This window comes from Atractosteus spatula, chromosome 7 (genome assembly GCF_055471065.1).
Source record: "Atractosteus spatula isolate fAtrSpa1 chromosome 7, fAtrSpa1.hap1, whole genome shotgun sequence".
Taxonomy (NCBI): Eukaryota; Metazoa; Chordata; class Actinopteri; order Semionotiformes; family Lepisosteidae; genus Atractosteus; species Atractosteus spatula.
In genome coordinates this window covers 5485428-5499868 of record NC_142712.1, presented here as the reverse complement: position 1 = coordinate 5499868, position 14441 = coordinate 5485428, and the positions used below count along the sequence as shown (strand labels likewise).

General features: G+C 43.0%; 1 protein-coding gene across 7 annotated transcripts in view; it reads right to left on the bottom strand.

Annotated features, from left to right (window-relative positions):
* The window catches only part of adgrg2a (adhesion G protein-coupled receptor G2a), a 37431-nt gene that overhangs the window by 18577 nt on the left and 4413 nt on the right, over nt 1–14441 (bottom strand). For 2 of the 7 annotated variants that reach the window (XM_088920477.1, XM_088920475.1), the window contains exons 3-19: nt 13671–14255; nt 13153–13197; nt 11733–11756; nt 9159–9209; nt 8394–8444; nt 7684–7749; nt 6840–6905; nt 5815–5880; nt 5559–5606; nt 5007–5096; nt 4698–4757; nt 3125–3199; nt 2791–2880; nt 2480–2536; nt 2103–2162; nt 1765–1812; nt 990–1052 (exon numbers count right to left, since the gene is read on the bottom strand). In XM_088920477.1, coding sequence (XP_088776603.1) covers nt 990–1052; nt 1765–1812; nt 2103–2162; nt 2480–2536; nt 2791–2880; nt 3125–3199; nt 4698–4757; nt 5007–5096; nt 5559–5606; nt 5815–5880; nt 6840–6905; nt 7684–7749; nt 8394–8444; nt 9159–9209; nt 11733–11756; nt 13153–13197; nt 13671–14255 — 1545 coding nt within the window. The remainder of the gene's footprint in view (nt 1–989; nt 1053–1764; nt 1813–2102; nt 2163–2479; nt 2537–2790; nt 2881–3124; nt 3200–4697; nt 4758–5006; nt 5097–5558; nt 5607–5814; nt 5881–6839; nt 6906–7683; nt 7750–8393; nt 8445–9158; nt 9210–11732; nt 11757–13152; nt 13198–13670; nt 14256–14441) is intronic. The other 5 variants (XM_088920481.1, XM_088920479.1, XM_088920478.1 and 2 more) reach the window with 4 other exon arrangements.

Genomic DNA, 14441 nt, shown 5'->3' with positions numbered 1-14441 from the left:
GAAACATTTTACAGATGCGAACTGTGATTCTGATCCCACCTTTTACTATAAAAATCAAATAAAATGTCGAAGCCATTCAGTGACTTAATTAAGTGATCTTTTTTTCAGCATCTGTTTTGCATTTAACCAATTTACTTGGCTGACACTTGAATCGAAATCACTTTACACTCGTACCTACAGTATATACACACAGACCTGGGTGTTTTACTGCAGCTGTACAAGCCAGATCCGGTGCTCAAGGTGAAGACAGCTGTGCCCCACCTGTGATTCCAGCCCACAGCTGAATTATGGAAAGTTCAGCACCTTACACACCTGTCACGATTATAGTTCCCCCTCCTAAAGGGTGCTCCAGCCCTTTCACTCAAGACTTTAGGCTCTGCATCTGATTTCCATATCGTGCGAGTCCGGGACCTGGAAGCGCCTGGTCCCGTTAAGGTTTTAACCTCTGTTCCCGTTCCTGTTCCCCGTCCGCCGGTTCCGACCCGGCCTTCGTGGTTTTTATCTTGTTCTGATGGATCTCCTGGTTTTGGACTTACCCTTGCATTTTGGATTATCCCTAAGGACTACTCTCTCGGATTGTTCGCCTCGGCCACACCTTCCCCCGTGCACCAGCGCACCTTGGACACGCCCCCCTGTCTTCAGCCCCGTATTCCTGCATGACGTTTCCCTAGTGTTCCCCCACTCCGTCGGACTGTGTCGTCCGCATAGGGTCCGGAAAGAACTGTTCGTTACACACACCCCTCCACCCTGCTGTCTAATAGTGGGAACCATTTATAACAAAGAGGCTAAACTGCCTTCTACTGTACTGTTATATTAAAGCACATTTTTCTTGCTTATTTATCATTGAGGTCATTTTTAGATCTTGTTAAAAAGGAAAATTACAGTTACACAAGTTAATCGATAATGTTCTTTTTTACCAGGGGGTCTTTTTCGTTTGTTAGTATTAAACACAAGTAAGGCACCCTTCTTTGGCAAACTGTAGTCCTCACCTGTGATGTTCTGCCCATTGCCAACTGTGGACAAATTTGTTGCAACTGTAACAGCACTGGACTCTTCAATGAAGAACACAGATCAAAAGATCATGAGCCATTTCTAATATTGACATCTGATTAGTAGTTTTGACAACCCTAAAGGTTTTAATCATGTTCCCTGTCATGTATACATCTTGTCATTTAAAATGAGTATAGGAAAGTAAATCCGACAGTAAGTGATTGTGTTACACTTCACATATAGCCACATCCAATAGTGCCAATAGTGGCAGAAAGAAGGAAGTTTTTCAATATCTAAAATAATTAAGCTATTTTACTCAACATGTGCATACTTCAAATGAATTTGATTCTACAATTGACACATTTCTATGTGTATCACTTTCATCACTCAGGGACACTTGCTAATAACGAATGTGAAACATCTGAATGCATTGATCAGTGGAAAAATGCACAGTACACTGTATCAGCCTGATTTGATTTCACTGGGCAATCTGACATGGTCACTGAAATCAATGAGCACATAATGAGCTCCTTGGAGTGGAGTTAGATACTGAAACGAGAGAAACAGCTCTGTTGCATTTTTCACCAATAATGTCCGTCGTTATCTTCTGTGTTTCACAGAGCTATTGTCTCTGCTTGTCTCTTGCGAGGTTCACTCATTTGACATTAACACATCCATTAGGGGAGACTTGAGTAAGACTGTTGCAGCATAAGAAACCGAGCAGAATTGGACAGGAAGTGTGAGAGCCTGATACTGTCAGACTGGGATGCTTACCGTTTTGTGGAAAGGCTGTAGTTGGTGATAAGCTGGAATAATTAGATGCTGTGAAGGAAGCACACATCAGCATGTGAGGGCACAAGCATACGTGGATTGTCATTCATTTATTGTTTAATTTACCAGTCTCAGCACAGAAGGCAGATGACAGCTGTGACTGGGCTGGGCATCAGAGGCACAGAGGTGACAAACAGACAGCGTTTCAGTGCCACCTTTCCCTGTTGCCTCAGACTGCAGTCGTTAGGTTTTATTACGATTGCACTCGACAAAACAGAGAAAGCTTTTCTCTGTTTTAAAAGACAGTTGTCTCTGTCAGAAAAGAGAAAAACAAACCCTACCAGTTGCATTGATTGGAGTGACTGAGGTAGACGCATCAGGAACAGCAGTAGCATTCAACACTGTGAAGAAAGAATGGCACAGACAAGCGGACTAAGGTTCTGGAGTCGGAGACCATGTGCACATGTTTCCTTTCACATGGAGAACTTGAGCTTGCACAGCAAACTCTGCAGAGGGCTGATGGTACTGTTCTCATGGCATGTGAGATCAGAAGATATTACTCTGCACAGCTACTGTGCTTCTTCTGTACTTCCCTTTACATGTTGTCATATACACAGTACTGCATGCTTGCTTATAAATTCCCAGATAGCAATTTTTTATTCTAATGCGTTGCAGTGACTGTCTGCAATGGGATTTGACAGAAAACAGTAACTCCTACCTGTTGTCTCACTGGCAGTGGTTGTGATGGACGTACTATGGGCAGCAGCAGTGGACACTGCAATCAAATGATCAGAATGGAGTTAACAAGCCATTTGGAAGAGGTGGTCATCTCATCTGCACTCATTTCTTTTTGCATAGAGAGCTGGAGTTTGCACAGCAAACCCCAGAGAGAACTGATGGTCCTGCTTGCACTGTGTGAGAGATCAAGTGACATTGCTCTGTACACAGACCGGTAAGTACTGTGCTCATTACTTTTACTTTTACCATAATATATGCAGTTCTTATATATTCTGGGGTAGCAGTGCTTACCAGCTGGGGTGGTAGGCGATACTGCTGGACTGGCTGTAGTGTTAGACACTGTGCTGGTTGTGTTAGAGGAAGGAGTCACAGCATCAGACACTAAAAAGAAAGACCATCTGATCAGAGTGAAGTAAACAAGTGGAGTGCAGTCTAAACGTATTTCCATCTAAACATGTTTCCTTCTGCATTGAGTGCTTGAGAAGTCTGCACAGAAACCTGCTGTATGAGGAATCAGAGGACATTGCACAGGACCTAGACAAACAGGTAACTACAGTGTTATGTCTTTCCTTTCATGTGCTGGTGCCTGGTGCTTGGTTAGATACTCCCAGATCTCAATGCTTACTGTTTTGTGTAGCAGGTGATTCTGGAGAAATAGCAGTAGTACTGGATGCTCTGGTGGACGTGGTAGAATTAAACACTGAAACAAAAATTCATCTGGTCAGAATGGCATAAACAAATGGCTGCAAACAGTGGCCAACTGCAAACATTTCCTTTGGCACAAAAAGCTGGATATTAATTTCTAAGAGCGATATTTCTCAGCACGGAGAGAAACTGTTTCTCTGGCCGGGTACTGCAATTGAACTGGCAGTCTTGTAGCCTGGCCCGAAGGGAACTGTACTGGAGAAGAGAAAGGGTTTGATGCCCTATAGGTTGCTTATCTGACCTGTTTAAATAGAGATCACAAAACCTCTGTCCAGGCCAATACAGTTCTGACATTATTCTCCCCAACACCTCTGTATATGGTGATCTCGTGATTCAACACATCTCATTCCCCTCCAGAAGGACAGAGGCTACATATACGAGTTCTGAAGCAATCAAGCAATATGCTCCTGAGGTCATCAACAAATGTAAATAAAATATTAATAATACATGATGTTTACCCTTAAGCATTTCAAATGAGTAAGAAGAAGCCAGTCTACACTGGTCTGAACAGAGCTGTCAGACTCATTTCCCGCATGGCCTGGTGTCTTCAGGTTGGAACAAAAACCAGAAGTTCCTAGGCCCTCAGAGAACTGACCTTGATACCCCTGCTCTAGAACTACAAATCCCAGAAGGCCCCTCCCCCTCATATCCACACCCACCCCCCTCCCCACCCCCCACTGTGAGAGCATGGCTGTTGAAATCAGAAGTGCCTGGACATACAAACAGACTAAATTAAATACAAGAAGATGTGTGTATATCTTAAGGGTAAGTGTTGCTGTTTGATACTACTTATTTTTTGTCAGCTGTGTTGGGTTAAAATGGAGTAAATGGAGCATAATAATCTTTTTAATTTGCATCACAATTTGTAGGAAAAGTCCCATTCAATTCCTGCGCCTGTGTTTTTCTACCTGTGTGTGTACAGTACATATAATAAATTGTTACTAGCATTAGAATTGTATTTGCAGTAATTAACATGCATTAGGGTACATACAATAGTCTCTTATTTTAAGAGGTGGAGAATAAATTTCAATAGTTTGTTGAGGTTCAAATGTCAGCGGATGTCTTCTTCCTTTGCTCGTTACTTCAGTTTGCAATCATGAGGACTTATTAGAGTTCCTGGGGGAAAACAACACTCAAGAGCAAAGTGTCCTGGAGTGTTTAGTGAAAATTTGGTTGAACCTGCTTGGCTGAGGGGATGACCTCCTGTCCAGGGGACGAGGAGGCTGGGAGCCCCCTGCAGAGTGAGGGGTGACCCAGGGGCAGGTGCAGGTGGGAGGAAGTGACATCAGGAGTGATTGCTAATTACTGACAGCCGAGTCTGATTGAAGTTGGTTGTCATCATCCCCCCCGGACATTCGTTACAAATGTCACTATGGAAAACATTCTAACAGACAGAAGAAACTGATTTGTGTTCTAAGGCGTTGCCATTTTGTATTCTAATGCGTTGCAGTGACTGTCTGCAATGGGATTTGACAGAAAACGGTAAATCCTACCTGTTGTCTCGCTGGCAGTGGTTGTGATGGACGTACTATGGGAAGCAGCAGCAGTGGACACTGCAATCAAATGATCAGAATGGAGTTAACAAGCCATTTGGAAGAGGTGACCATCTGCACTCATTTCCTTTTGCATGGAGAGCTGGAGTTTGCACAGCAAACCCCAGAGAGAACTGATGGTCCTGCTTGCACTGTATGAGAGATCAAGCGACATTGCTCTGTACACAGACCGGTAAGTACTGTGCTCAATACTTTTACTTTTACCATATTATATGCAGTTCTTATATATTCTGGGGTAGCAGTGCTTACCAGCTGGGGTGGAGAGGTGTTCTGCTGGATTGTCTGTAGTGTTAGACACAGTTCCGGCTGCATTAGTGGCAGCAGTGGTAGAATTAGACACTGAAAAGAAAGACTGATCTGATCAGAATGAAGTAAACAAGATTAAAGTCAGCTGTCACTGACAGTAAAATTAGTGACTTCTGATTTCCTTTTAAATTAAATGTTGCATGCATTTGATCAGCAGAGCCCCATGTGTCATCTTGTCCATAGTTACGATGTGAATGGACTGTTAGCATGTGGGCATTATAACACTGCCTTCTCAGCCCTGTTTTGATAAACGTGCTTGTGGGATTTTGAGTTCTGTGGGTGTACGGCCTGGGCTGGCTTATGTTGAACATTTTAAGAGTGAAAAGCTCTGAAGCACATCACGCCCAGGGCACCTGTTCTCCTTCTGTGCTTACTAGTGGAGTGCACTGCAGTTGAAGTTGTTGGAGTAAGTTAAAACGTTAAATGGAAAATGATTAAGCATACTGACATCCCATGGATGTGCAGAGCCTGCCCTTCGGCATCTCTTTCCCTTACCTGCGGAAGCTGAAGGAGTAGCTGCATTGTATATGGTTGCACCTGACCCTGTAATGGAAGCACAGGTGCATCATCATCATCAGTGCCTGTGGATGCACTGATCGTTGGTGAGGCACAGACTAACAGGAGAGGCTAAATCAAATCCCAGTTTGAAACAAGCTCTTAACACATGATAAAACCTAATAAGTGCAACCCGAACTTATTTGTTCAGAGTACAGACAGTTGCATGTTTCAAACCTTAAACTAATATGCTCACCTGATGCAGCCGGCGTTGTCGTACTGGGGGTGTTCGCAGAGGGGGCAGTGGAGGTAGACCCAGAAGCTGAAGCACAGACACACAGGAGAATGCAGTCAAGGACATTTTGGAATCACTGCCTAGGTCCCCAAGGCCACCAGGGGGCCCCCTCAATGTGCATTACAACATTTTTTTTTTAATCAGCATGTTCAAGTGTGACCCAAAACTTCCCTCCAGTGGCTCTTTCATTTTCTGCAGGGCTAATCTAGTCTGTTATAGTTTGATCCTTTTAAATTGTAATATAATCAGCTGTGAATGTAAAAATGTAGTGGTGGAAACTTATCTTCACTGTAAGATGACAATATCAGTGAGGTTTCAGCTGCTGCTACACCGAATGCTGTTTATGTTTAAAGTAGGAACGTTTGTGATAATTAATTGTATTAGTTTTTCCTTACATCTAACATGAAGTGAAACATTAAAAGTGACCTTTTACTTGCGCTGCAAACTATGTTTTAATGGTTTCAAATGAAAATTACGTAGTTGTAACTGGTAAACACACATCCTCCTCCAAAAGGACGTACCTATCAGGTGCTGAGAAAAAGAAGATGGATGATAGACAAGCCACATTTTCTAGCTGGACTCAAAAGACTATGTGTTTTACTAGAAGTTAACAGGTTTATGTTTCACATTATTTATTGCATGTTCTTCAGAGCTGCTTGATAAAAGTTTTCTAGATATGAAATTCATATATTTATTCGATTGTTCTAAATGGTCAAATAAGTTTAGGATGGAAGCTGATAATCTGAGTATATGCACAAAATGTGATCTGGAGGGGCCCCTCTCCAAGATCTTGCCTAGGGCCTCCAAAAAGCTAGGCCCAGCCCTGGCTGCCCCTGTCCTTGCTAACTGGCAGGTTTTGTGCTGAGTGGATCTGCAGGGGTGGTGCTGAGTGCTGATGGGAGAAGGCAGGTGAGCACATTAACACACAAGACAGAGCGCAGGCTTTCATGCTTCCTGTGTCCCTGACATCAGTCTGGACTCCTCACCTGCCACAGCCTGGGTCCTGGTACTGGCGGTGCCCCCAGCAGCAGTCGCAGAGCGAGTCACTGAAACTGAAGCAGAGACACACATGAGGACTGGCTTTTCATCTCTTTGTCATCAACTCATTTAGACTTTGGATTTCTGAAACTCTGAACCTGTCCTGTTAATTATTTTCTCGTTCTTTTTCTTGTGTCATGTAAAAAAAGGCTCTTGTACAATAATATATTCAATTAATATATTCAGTCAGCCAAGCAGTCTTGGTTCATGCAAGAGGCTGTAGCTGGTAAAATGTGAATTGGATTAAACTGTTTTGCAAAAGGAGTCTTGTCTGACACCTAGTTTTTCCATCATTTTATCTAGGACATGAACTCACTGAAGGGTTACTTGCTAAAGAATGACAAGTCAGTTTCCTCATGACTTCTCAATACGTTTATACTACTCTGCTCTAACTTCTTCTGGAAAAAAATCATCTATTCCAAAGTGCAAGGTCCACGTCAGGTATTACACAATGCCGTGTAACTTGTACAAAGTAACAAGTTAAGGTTTATTCCACGCTGAAAAGAGAAGAAAAGAAACACAATGTTTTGGCTGCGGAGCCTTCTTCGGGTGTCTTGTACAAATTGTCCTGATGAATCTGAAAAGCTTTAAAAATTCAACAGTTGATGGAGCCTTGCATGAAAGTCTGCAGCTCGTAACACCAGAAACAGGAGGACCTTCTGCGTGCCAAGAGTCTTTTCCATTTCCCTGATTCTGCATCATGTGTGATCATGGTGTGTACACACCTTCTGTAACTCTGATATTCATAAAGCATCCCACCCCAGTACTTTAACCCTAGCCCTGTACGCTCACCTGATGCAGCCGGCGTTGTCATACTGGGGGTGTTCACAGAGGGGGCAGTGGAGGTAGACCCTGAAGCTGAAGCACAGACACACAGGAGAATGCAGTCAAGGCCTCTGTGGCATCAGCTCTGTGCATTTCTAAACCTCTGTCTCCTAAGCACACTTTCCCCTCGTGTCCTTTTAGAAGTTTCTCAGTGAAAACCCTTGTGAGTCCTGTGTGGTCCAGTAGTGCTCCTGTCCTTGCTTACCAACAGCTACAGGTCCTGTGCTGGGTCCAGCTGGACAGGAGCGAGTCAATGAAACCGAAGCAGACACACATGAGGACTGGCTTTTGGTCTCTTTGTCATCAACTCATTTAGATCTTTGGATTTCTCCGTACCTTGAACAAACCTGTCCCATGTACAACAGCCTCCCAGCTAAATTGTTTTTTACCTCTCTTGTTACAAGAGAACCTTTGGAGTCAGTTATTTTGTTTCATAAAACCTTGTTGTCGTGGTTAATTGTATTTCTACTTTCAATTTGCTCTGCATCGTATATTTCCTTTGAGTGTCTCCTGATTACCTGCTCCATGTGTTTTAGATACAGGCTTTAACTACAGTATTCTGCAACTTGAGACAAAACTGAAAAACATGACTGTATGGGTTAGTCTCAATTCTTAGTATTTAATTGCCAAAGTCATTACAGTGTTTACAATGTTTTCTCTGTGATATTGCTGCTTACCAGAAGGCAGGCTTGTTGTGGCTTGTGTTGTAGATTTAGAGTTAGCCGGCTCTGGAAAAAAAAACACATTCGTTTTCCAGGGCAGTTGAGTCTTAGATAAAAGCCATTATACCACAGCTCTGGGTCTGTTTTTTGCTGTGATTCTGAAATATAATGTTTGTACGATACTTTGTTTTCAATGTGAATATTGTAAAATTTTTTTGTGGGATTTTTTATTTTCAATCCCACACAGTAGCTAAAGGCCACAGCCTCAGACCAGCAAGTCGGTTTGTGCATGACAACTCCACATGTTCCCCTTATACCATCGGAAGCCATCCAGGAAACTGCTGAATCCCATCACCAGACACTCTCACGTAAAGAGTTCCAAGCAAAGGACATGCGTCTGCATTGCACTCTGCAGCAACAAACAAAAGCAACACAAATCAAAGACAGAAACTGGCACAGAGAACCAGAAAAGGGAAAAACTACGGTGGGCAACTTAAAACATGTGTAATGTTTTATGAGCTGCCCGCTCTTGTACAAATGGTTCTGAAAAGCAAAAGCGTTATTATCTTCACTTCATGGCTGTATTTGAGACATGTATTCAGCGTGAGGTGACAGCATTCAAATATCCAGCCAACAGTGCTGGCATGCAGTATGTAAGAAACTGCATCTCCTAAACATGCAATGTATTAAAATGCTGTGCAACAAGGACTCTTCTCTGATTCCCAGTCCCCCCTCTGTGATCAGCGTGTCTTTTCCCAAACTGTCTTTTTGTCTGCTCACCGTCGGCTGTAGGAGCTGTAGGGAGTACTGCTGGAACAGTAACGTTGAGCACTGAAGGGAAAACAAACGTTCGCCTTAGGATTCAGCAAATGGTAAAGAATCTAATCAGAATTGGTTTAATCAGAGCGGATCAGCAGATCATTTGGCCACAATTACCCAGAATTAAAGCAGGAATGACTGCAGAGAGAGTTGTTGCAGTAACAGGGGTTGTGTCTGTGCCTGAAACTGAAGAACAAGTGCAGGAGAGGACACAGACCTTGTTAGGAATAAGCTTTCTTGGTTTCTGAAATTTCACAGAGCTTTATGACATGTGGTGTATTTGTGTAAGAAGAAGCTCCGTCACTTTACAAAACCTATTAAGAGCACCACAGACATGTTTATTTGCTTAGGGTAGGGGCTGTGGCATATTTCAAACCCTTGTGAGTCCTGTGTGGCCCAGAGGTGCTCCTGCAGTAGCAGAGTGAATCACTGAAACTGAAGCACCGAAACAATCATGAGAATCTCGTCTGGGCACTTCTTAAAATAGCAACAAGAAAAAGAATGCGTTCTCTGCGTAATGTTCTGTGTATGTAAACAAACTGCTTTTACAGCCAGATACAGTCTCCTTGTTCTCTTACATATCCTTTTTTATCTAATTTTCCGTAAATTTTTTATCTAATTTTCCGTACATTTACCTGTTTTATGCATTAACTAAAGCGCTCTTGGTACGGGAAGCCAGTGGAGCAAGCAGGTGAGACTAAAATCCATTAGCGGCTCCCTGTGTGGAGGTCCTGTCAGCCTTTCCTGCTCTTATCTGTGGGTTTGCCTCATTGCACCCAGTGCCACACTCTGTGTCGTACGGCTTATGAAGTAACAGAGCCGACACCAGAGAGTGCTATTTTCCCACTATGCACGGTCAGGTACTGCGATACAATACTCTAATAGAAAAGCCATAGAATACCATTCCGACTTAAACAGCACAGAGTGCTTTACAAGATACCATGTGTTTAATGGAATTACATATAAGGTAATATAACTTCCTATGGGCCGAAAAGACTGTTAAAATACTTATTTCAGCTGTTCTGCCACTAGGGGTGAGTTTAGGCCTCTAATACCTGTAAATAGAGGTGAATTTGGTCATTCTTAGTTAATTGGATATGGATAGGAATTACACATTCTTACGCAGGTATGATGAAGTCTTTTTAGTATAAAAATGTGATTCAGGGGAGTTTGTGTCTCTTTAGGGCTGCGTAGGAACAGTAAGGTTTTATTTCATGCTGCCAGTTGCTACAATATTGATTTTTGTCCCTGTGCTTCTTTGGCTCATTGTGGGTTTCAAAGTGCTCAGGCCCTGTGAGCCATCTTCTTTCACTCGGGCTGTCACAGGGGCTGCACTTACTAATGGCTGTCGGTGAAGGTGTTTCTCTTCTCTGTGGTACAGGCCAGGTATCTAGTTTGGATAACCTGAAGAGTACAAGCCTGTCTGATGCTTCAAATGAAAAGAAAAGAAAACTGTTCTGCCTGTTGATGACACCGACATTTTTCCGATTTGAAGAATCTGAGCAGCAGTAACTTAAGAATCCTACAAATGTAATACAATACAAATAAGTGTGAATAAAAGATCAGCATTTTGATACCTCTTAGTTGTATGTGGATCTAGACTGGTTGAATTGAGCTTTTCTGTCGCAGGTTTTCAGAAAGTACCAGACTTAATGTTCATATGATATGACAATAAATTATTCCCCCCCGATTTTCTTTTAACTGAGATTTCTGCTCAGTTTTTCCTGTCCTGTGAATCGTTTCTTCCCTCATGGAAGGAATTCCTCAGAGCTGGCCTGTGTGCTGATGTGAGCTCCTGTGGGGGTTTTGATTCATTGCTTTCCACAAACACAACAAAACCTCATAAAAGTCCAATGTATCTATTAAAGCCAATGGTTAATACATAACAAATTCTATATCCTACTTAGCTTTATACATTGACTGAATTGGAATATGTACAAGAGCAATTGCTTACAAGCTTTAAATGAAGCTGAACTGTTTTAAGGTTGAATCCAGTTAAACACTGGAGATCAGTTTTTCAGTGGAAATGGCCCTTTAAAAAAATGGCACAATGATCCAAGCCTATGCTGACCAGAGATCTTGTTTCACTTTTTTTACGAGTGTTCTGCTTCCAGTCTTATTTCTTTATATTAATCGAAATTGTCATTTTATTATGTGATCATATCTTGTTTCCTCAAGGTAAACCGAGTACTTTAGAAGTCACCCTGGATAAGACTGTCTGTTAAGCAAATTAATAATTTAGTTAATGGAGTTTCCAGTATTGATGGTCATCACTTGTGCTTCCCTGCAATGTGCCATAAAACTACTTCAGACTGGACTCAAGCTTAGGATGTATCAGAAAAGCACCGGACCTCGGCTTGGTTTTCCGCACACCGATGGGAATTCAATGCTTGGGAATGCCTCTCGCAGTCCTTAAAAACCTGAGCAAGAGGGGAGACAGAACAGAAGGCAGAGCTGCGAGCACCCCCCCCACACCAGACACAATCCACGCAAGGGACAGGTGAGATGCAGAGCTGTGAGCTGCAGGGGTCTTACCTTGGCGTCTAACACGTTTGTATCCTAAAAAGTTAGAAATGTAACACCGCCATGAAGCTGAGCATAAAGAATGGGTTAATCTGGGTTATAATCTATGCTTTATTTCTACCCCCAACCGAGTAAACGTATCTGTGAAATCTGTCCCTATAGGTTAAGACAAAACATATCCTTAACCCCTACTCGTCCTCCACCCCCCCCCCCCAAAAAAAAAATCTGAAAAAAGTCAACTGCATGCCCAAACCTTTTACAAATCCCCCAGAAGAAAAGGGAACTCCTTTCACCAAGGAAACCTGGAGTATGTCCCTAAATAACACCAGCATGCAGATATCATCCCGATACTTGCTACATTGAATATAGAGAGCACCAGATCTATCTGTAATTATATACAGATGCAGTGACTGTATCTTCCCATTACTTTACTACATGTAGACTTGAATCTTTCTCAAGAAATCTGGAGTCAAGAAAGTAAAGATGACACAATAAAAGTTAAAAGTTCAATGCAGTTTAAAAAAACAAAAATATGGCCTTTATCAGATTTCATGCAACTGAAAAAAATTGGACCTTCGCCTGAGCACACTTCCCGGTCTCTTGGTGGGTAGGTTACTGGCAAACAGCTGCCTAAAGTCTACCGTGACAGTTTCTTACTTGCTTGCCGGTAGGTGCTGGCTGACACGCTGTGCACAGTGTGTGAAAGTGCTCTTTCAGAAAGATAATCAGGCTGTTTAAAAATTGAGCTCTGGTGTCTTTGAAGAAGGTGGTAAGAGGAGCAGGGCATGTTGGGAAATAGTTGGAGTAACATCCCTGCACACAGCTCTCCTGCCTTCCTGCACTGACTTTTGGATGCCTCATTGTTACACATAGATGACTTCAGTGTTGCTATTTTTGGACAATGAAAACTGGCAACAAAATAGTGTTAGATAAACAGTGCTACAGCCCAATAGCAGGTCTGAGGTTTTATTGCACAGATGCAAGTCTCTAATCAGTGCAACTCCATTAGTAAAATGCTAATATATGGCTGTGATGCTCAGTAGCATACCCAGCTAATGATACCAACCCCCTGGAATAAACATACTGACTACCGCACCCTTATCAGAAGAGCATAAGGGAACTCTATTTTTCTATGGAAAAGGCCCGAATTTCTATTAAAACTGTATAGAGAACCAGAAGATTCCTATAGTAACTGATCATCCCTAGTTTATTTTTGTACGGACAACTACTTTTATAGCATTCCTTACATAGATTTGATTTTGCCAGCACACTTTTACAGCTAAAGTAATTCAGTTTATGTTCACTTCTAGACTTAACATCAAGAAAGTGCGGCAAACCCTTTTTTGGAGCAGTGGCGTTATCTTTTACAATTTATGATCTGAGAAAATATATATATATTTAATTATATAAAACATAACATGCTCCTGCTCACCTTGGGAAGGATTAGCCACTGGGGGCACTGTGGTTGAAGTGAGACCTAAGGAGAGAGGAGGTAAAAACACCGTTGGTAAGGGAAGAGAAAATGATACAGTATTACTAGGCTGCAGGGAAATACAAGATAATATTTTTTCTTCCTAGCAAACAGCCAAATGACCACACAGGCCAGAAAACAAAAGGACTCTGATCAGCAAAGACACCACGACAATCTCCCAGCTTTCCTGTACATAGCACAGCTGGCTTTGGTACAGTAGGTCTGCAGTCCTCAATGGGCTGGGTGTTTGTCCTCTGTACCAGTTTGAGTTACATTTAAATGAGAAAGGTCAACCTGATACAACATTCTCTTTTATTGTGAAAGAGTGAAATCCATGTTAAATACATCAAGCCTCTAAAGGCTTCCTGCTTTTAAAACGGACTTTTAAAGACTAAAACTGACAGCGAACCGTGTCCAATTGTGAAGTGCAAGCAAAAACTGCAGACACCCTATTGTGTTCTGAAAAATGGCGTGCTTACTGCATGTCAGGGAGGCGTCGGGGACCTGCGTCTCCTTACTGAAGATCCACTGCTCCGAATCCCAGCCGATGACATTCCCATCTTCGCAGGTGCCGTGGCTGTTGATATCACTCCACACCCGGAAAAGGTACAGCTCTGCCTGCCCGGGATTTTGGGAAGGCCGCTGTGTGGAGCTATCTTTGCAGCCCAGCACCAGGGCGCCCCCTGCAGGCACAACGGTGGTGTTGACCTTCAGCACTGAGGGGGATCCATTAATGTCAAGACTGATGCTCTGTTTTTGTCCATTTAGCTTCAGGCAGACGTGGTACCAAGTATTTAAGGAGAGGTTCACGGGGAACGGAAACTGCACGCCCAATAGCCACACGTAAACATTTTTCTTATCCCCGGTGATGGCCAGGTCTTGCGACTGGGACTGCGTCGTGCTGTACGTGAAAGCGGTCCAGTCCCCAGAGACTCGGAGCCTGATGTCCACACACACAGTCAGCTGCGTGAGCTGGGGTACGTGCACGTCTTCCGCGACTGTCCAGTACTGACTACAGCCGCTCGGAAACACCGCCTTGGACCCTCCCAGGAAGTACCCATCCCCTGGTGGGGGGGGAAGAAAGATTACAAACTGTTACTGCTGTATCAAACAGGTGCATTGTATGCTCTCTATTCTCCTGGTAAACTACTGCTTCTAGTTCCATTCGCATTAGGATGGGTACCCACTGCCTTCAATGACCTGTTAATCTCCACTGTACTGTGGTGCAATGGTGCCAGTGCTTCCTAATA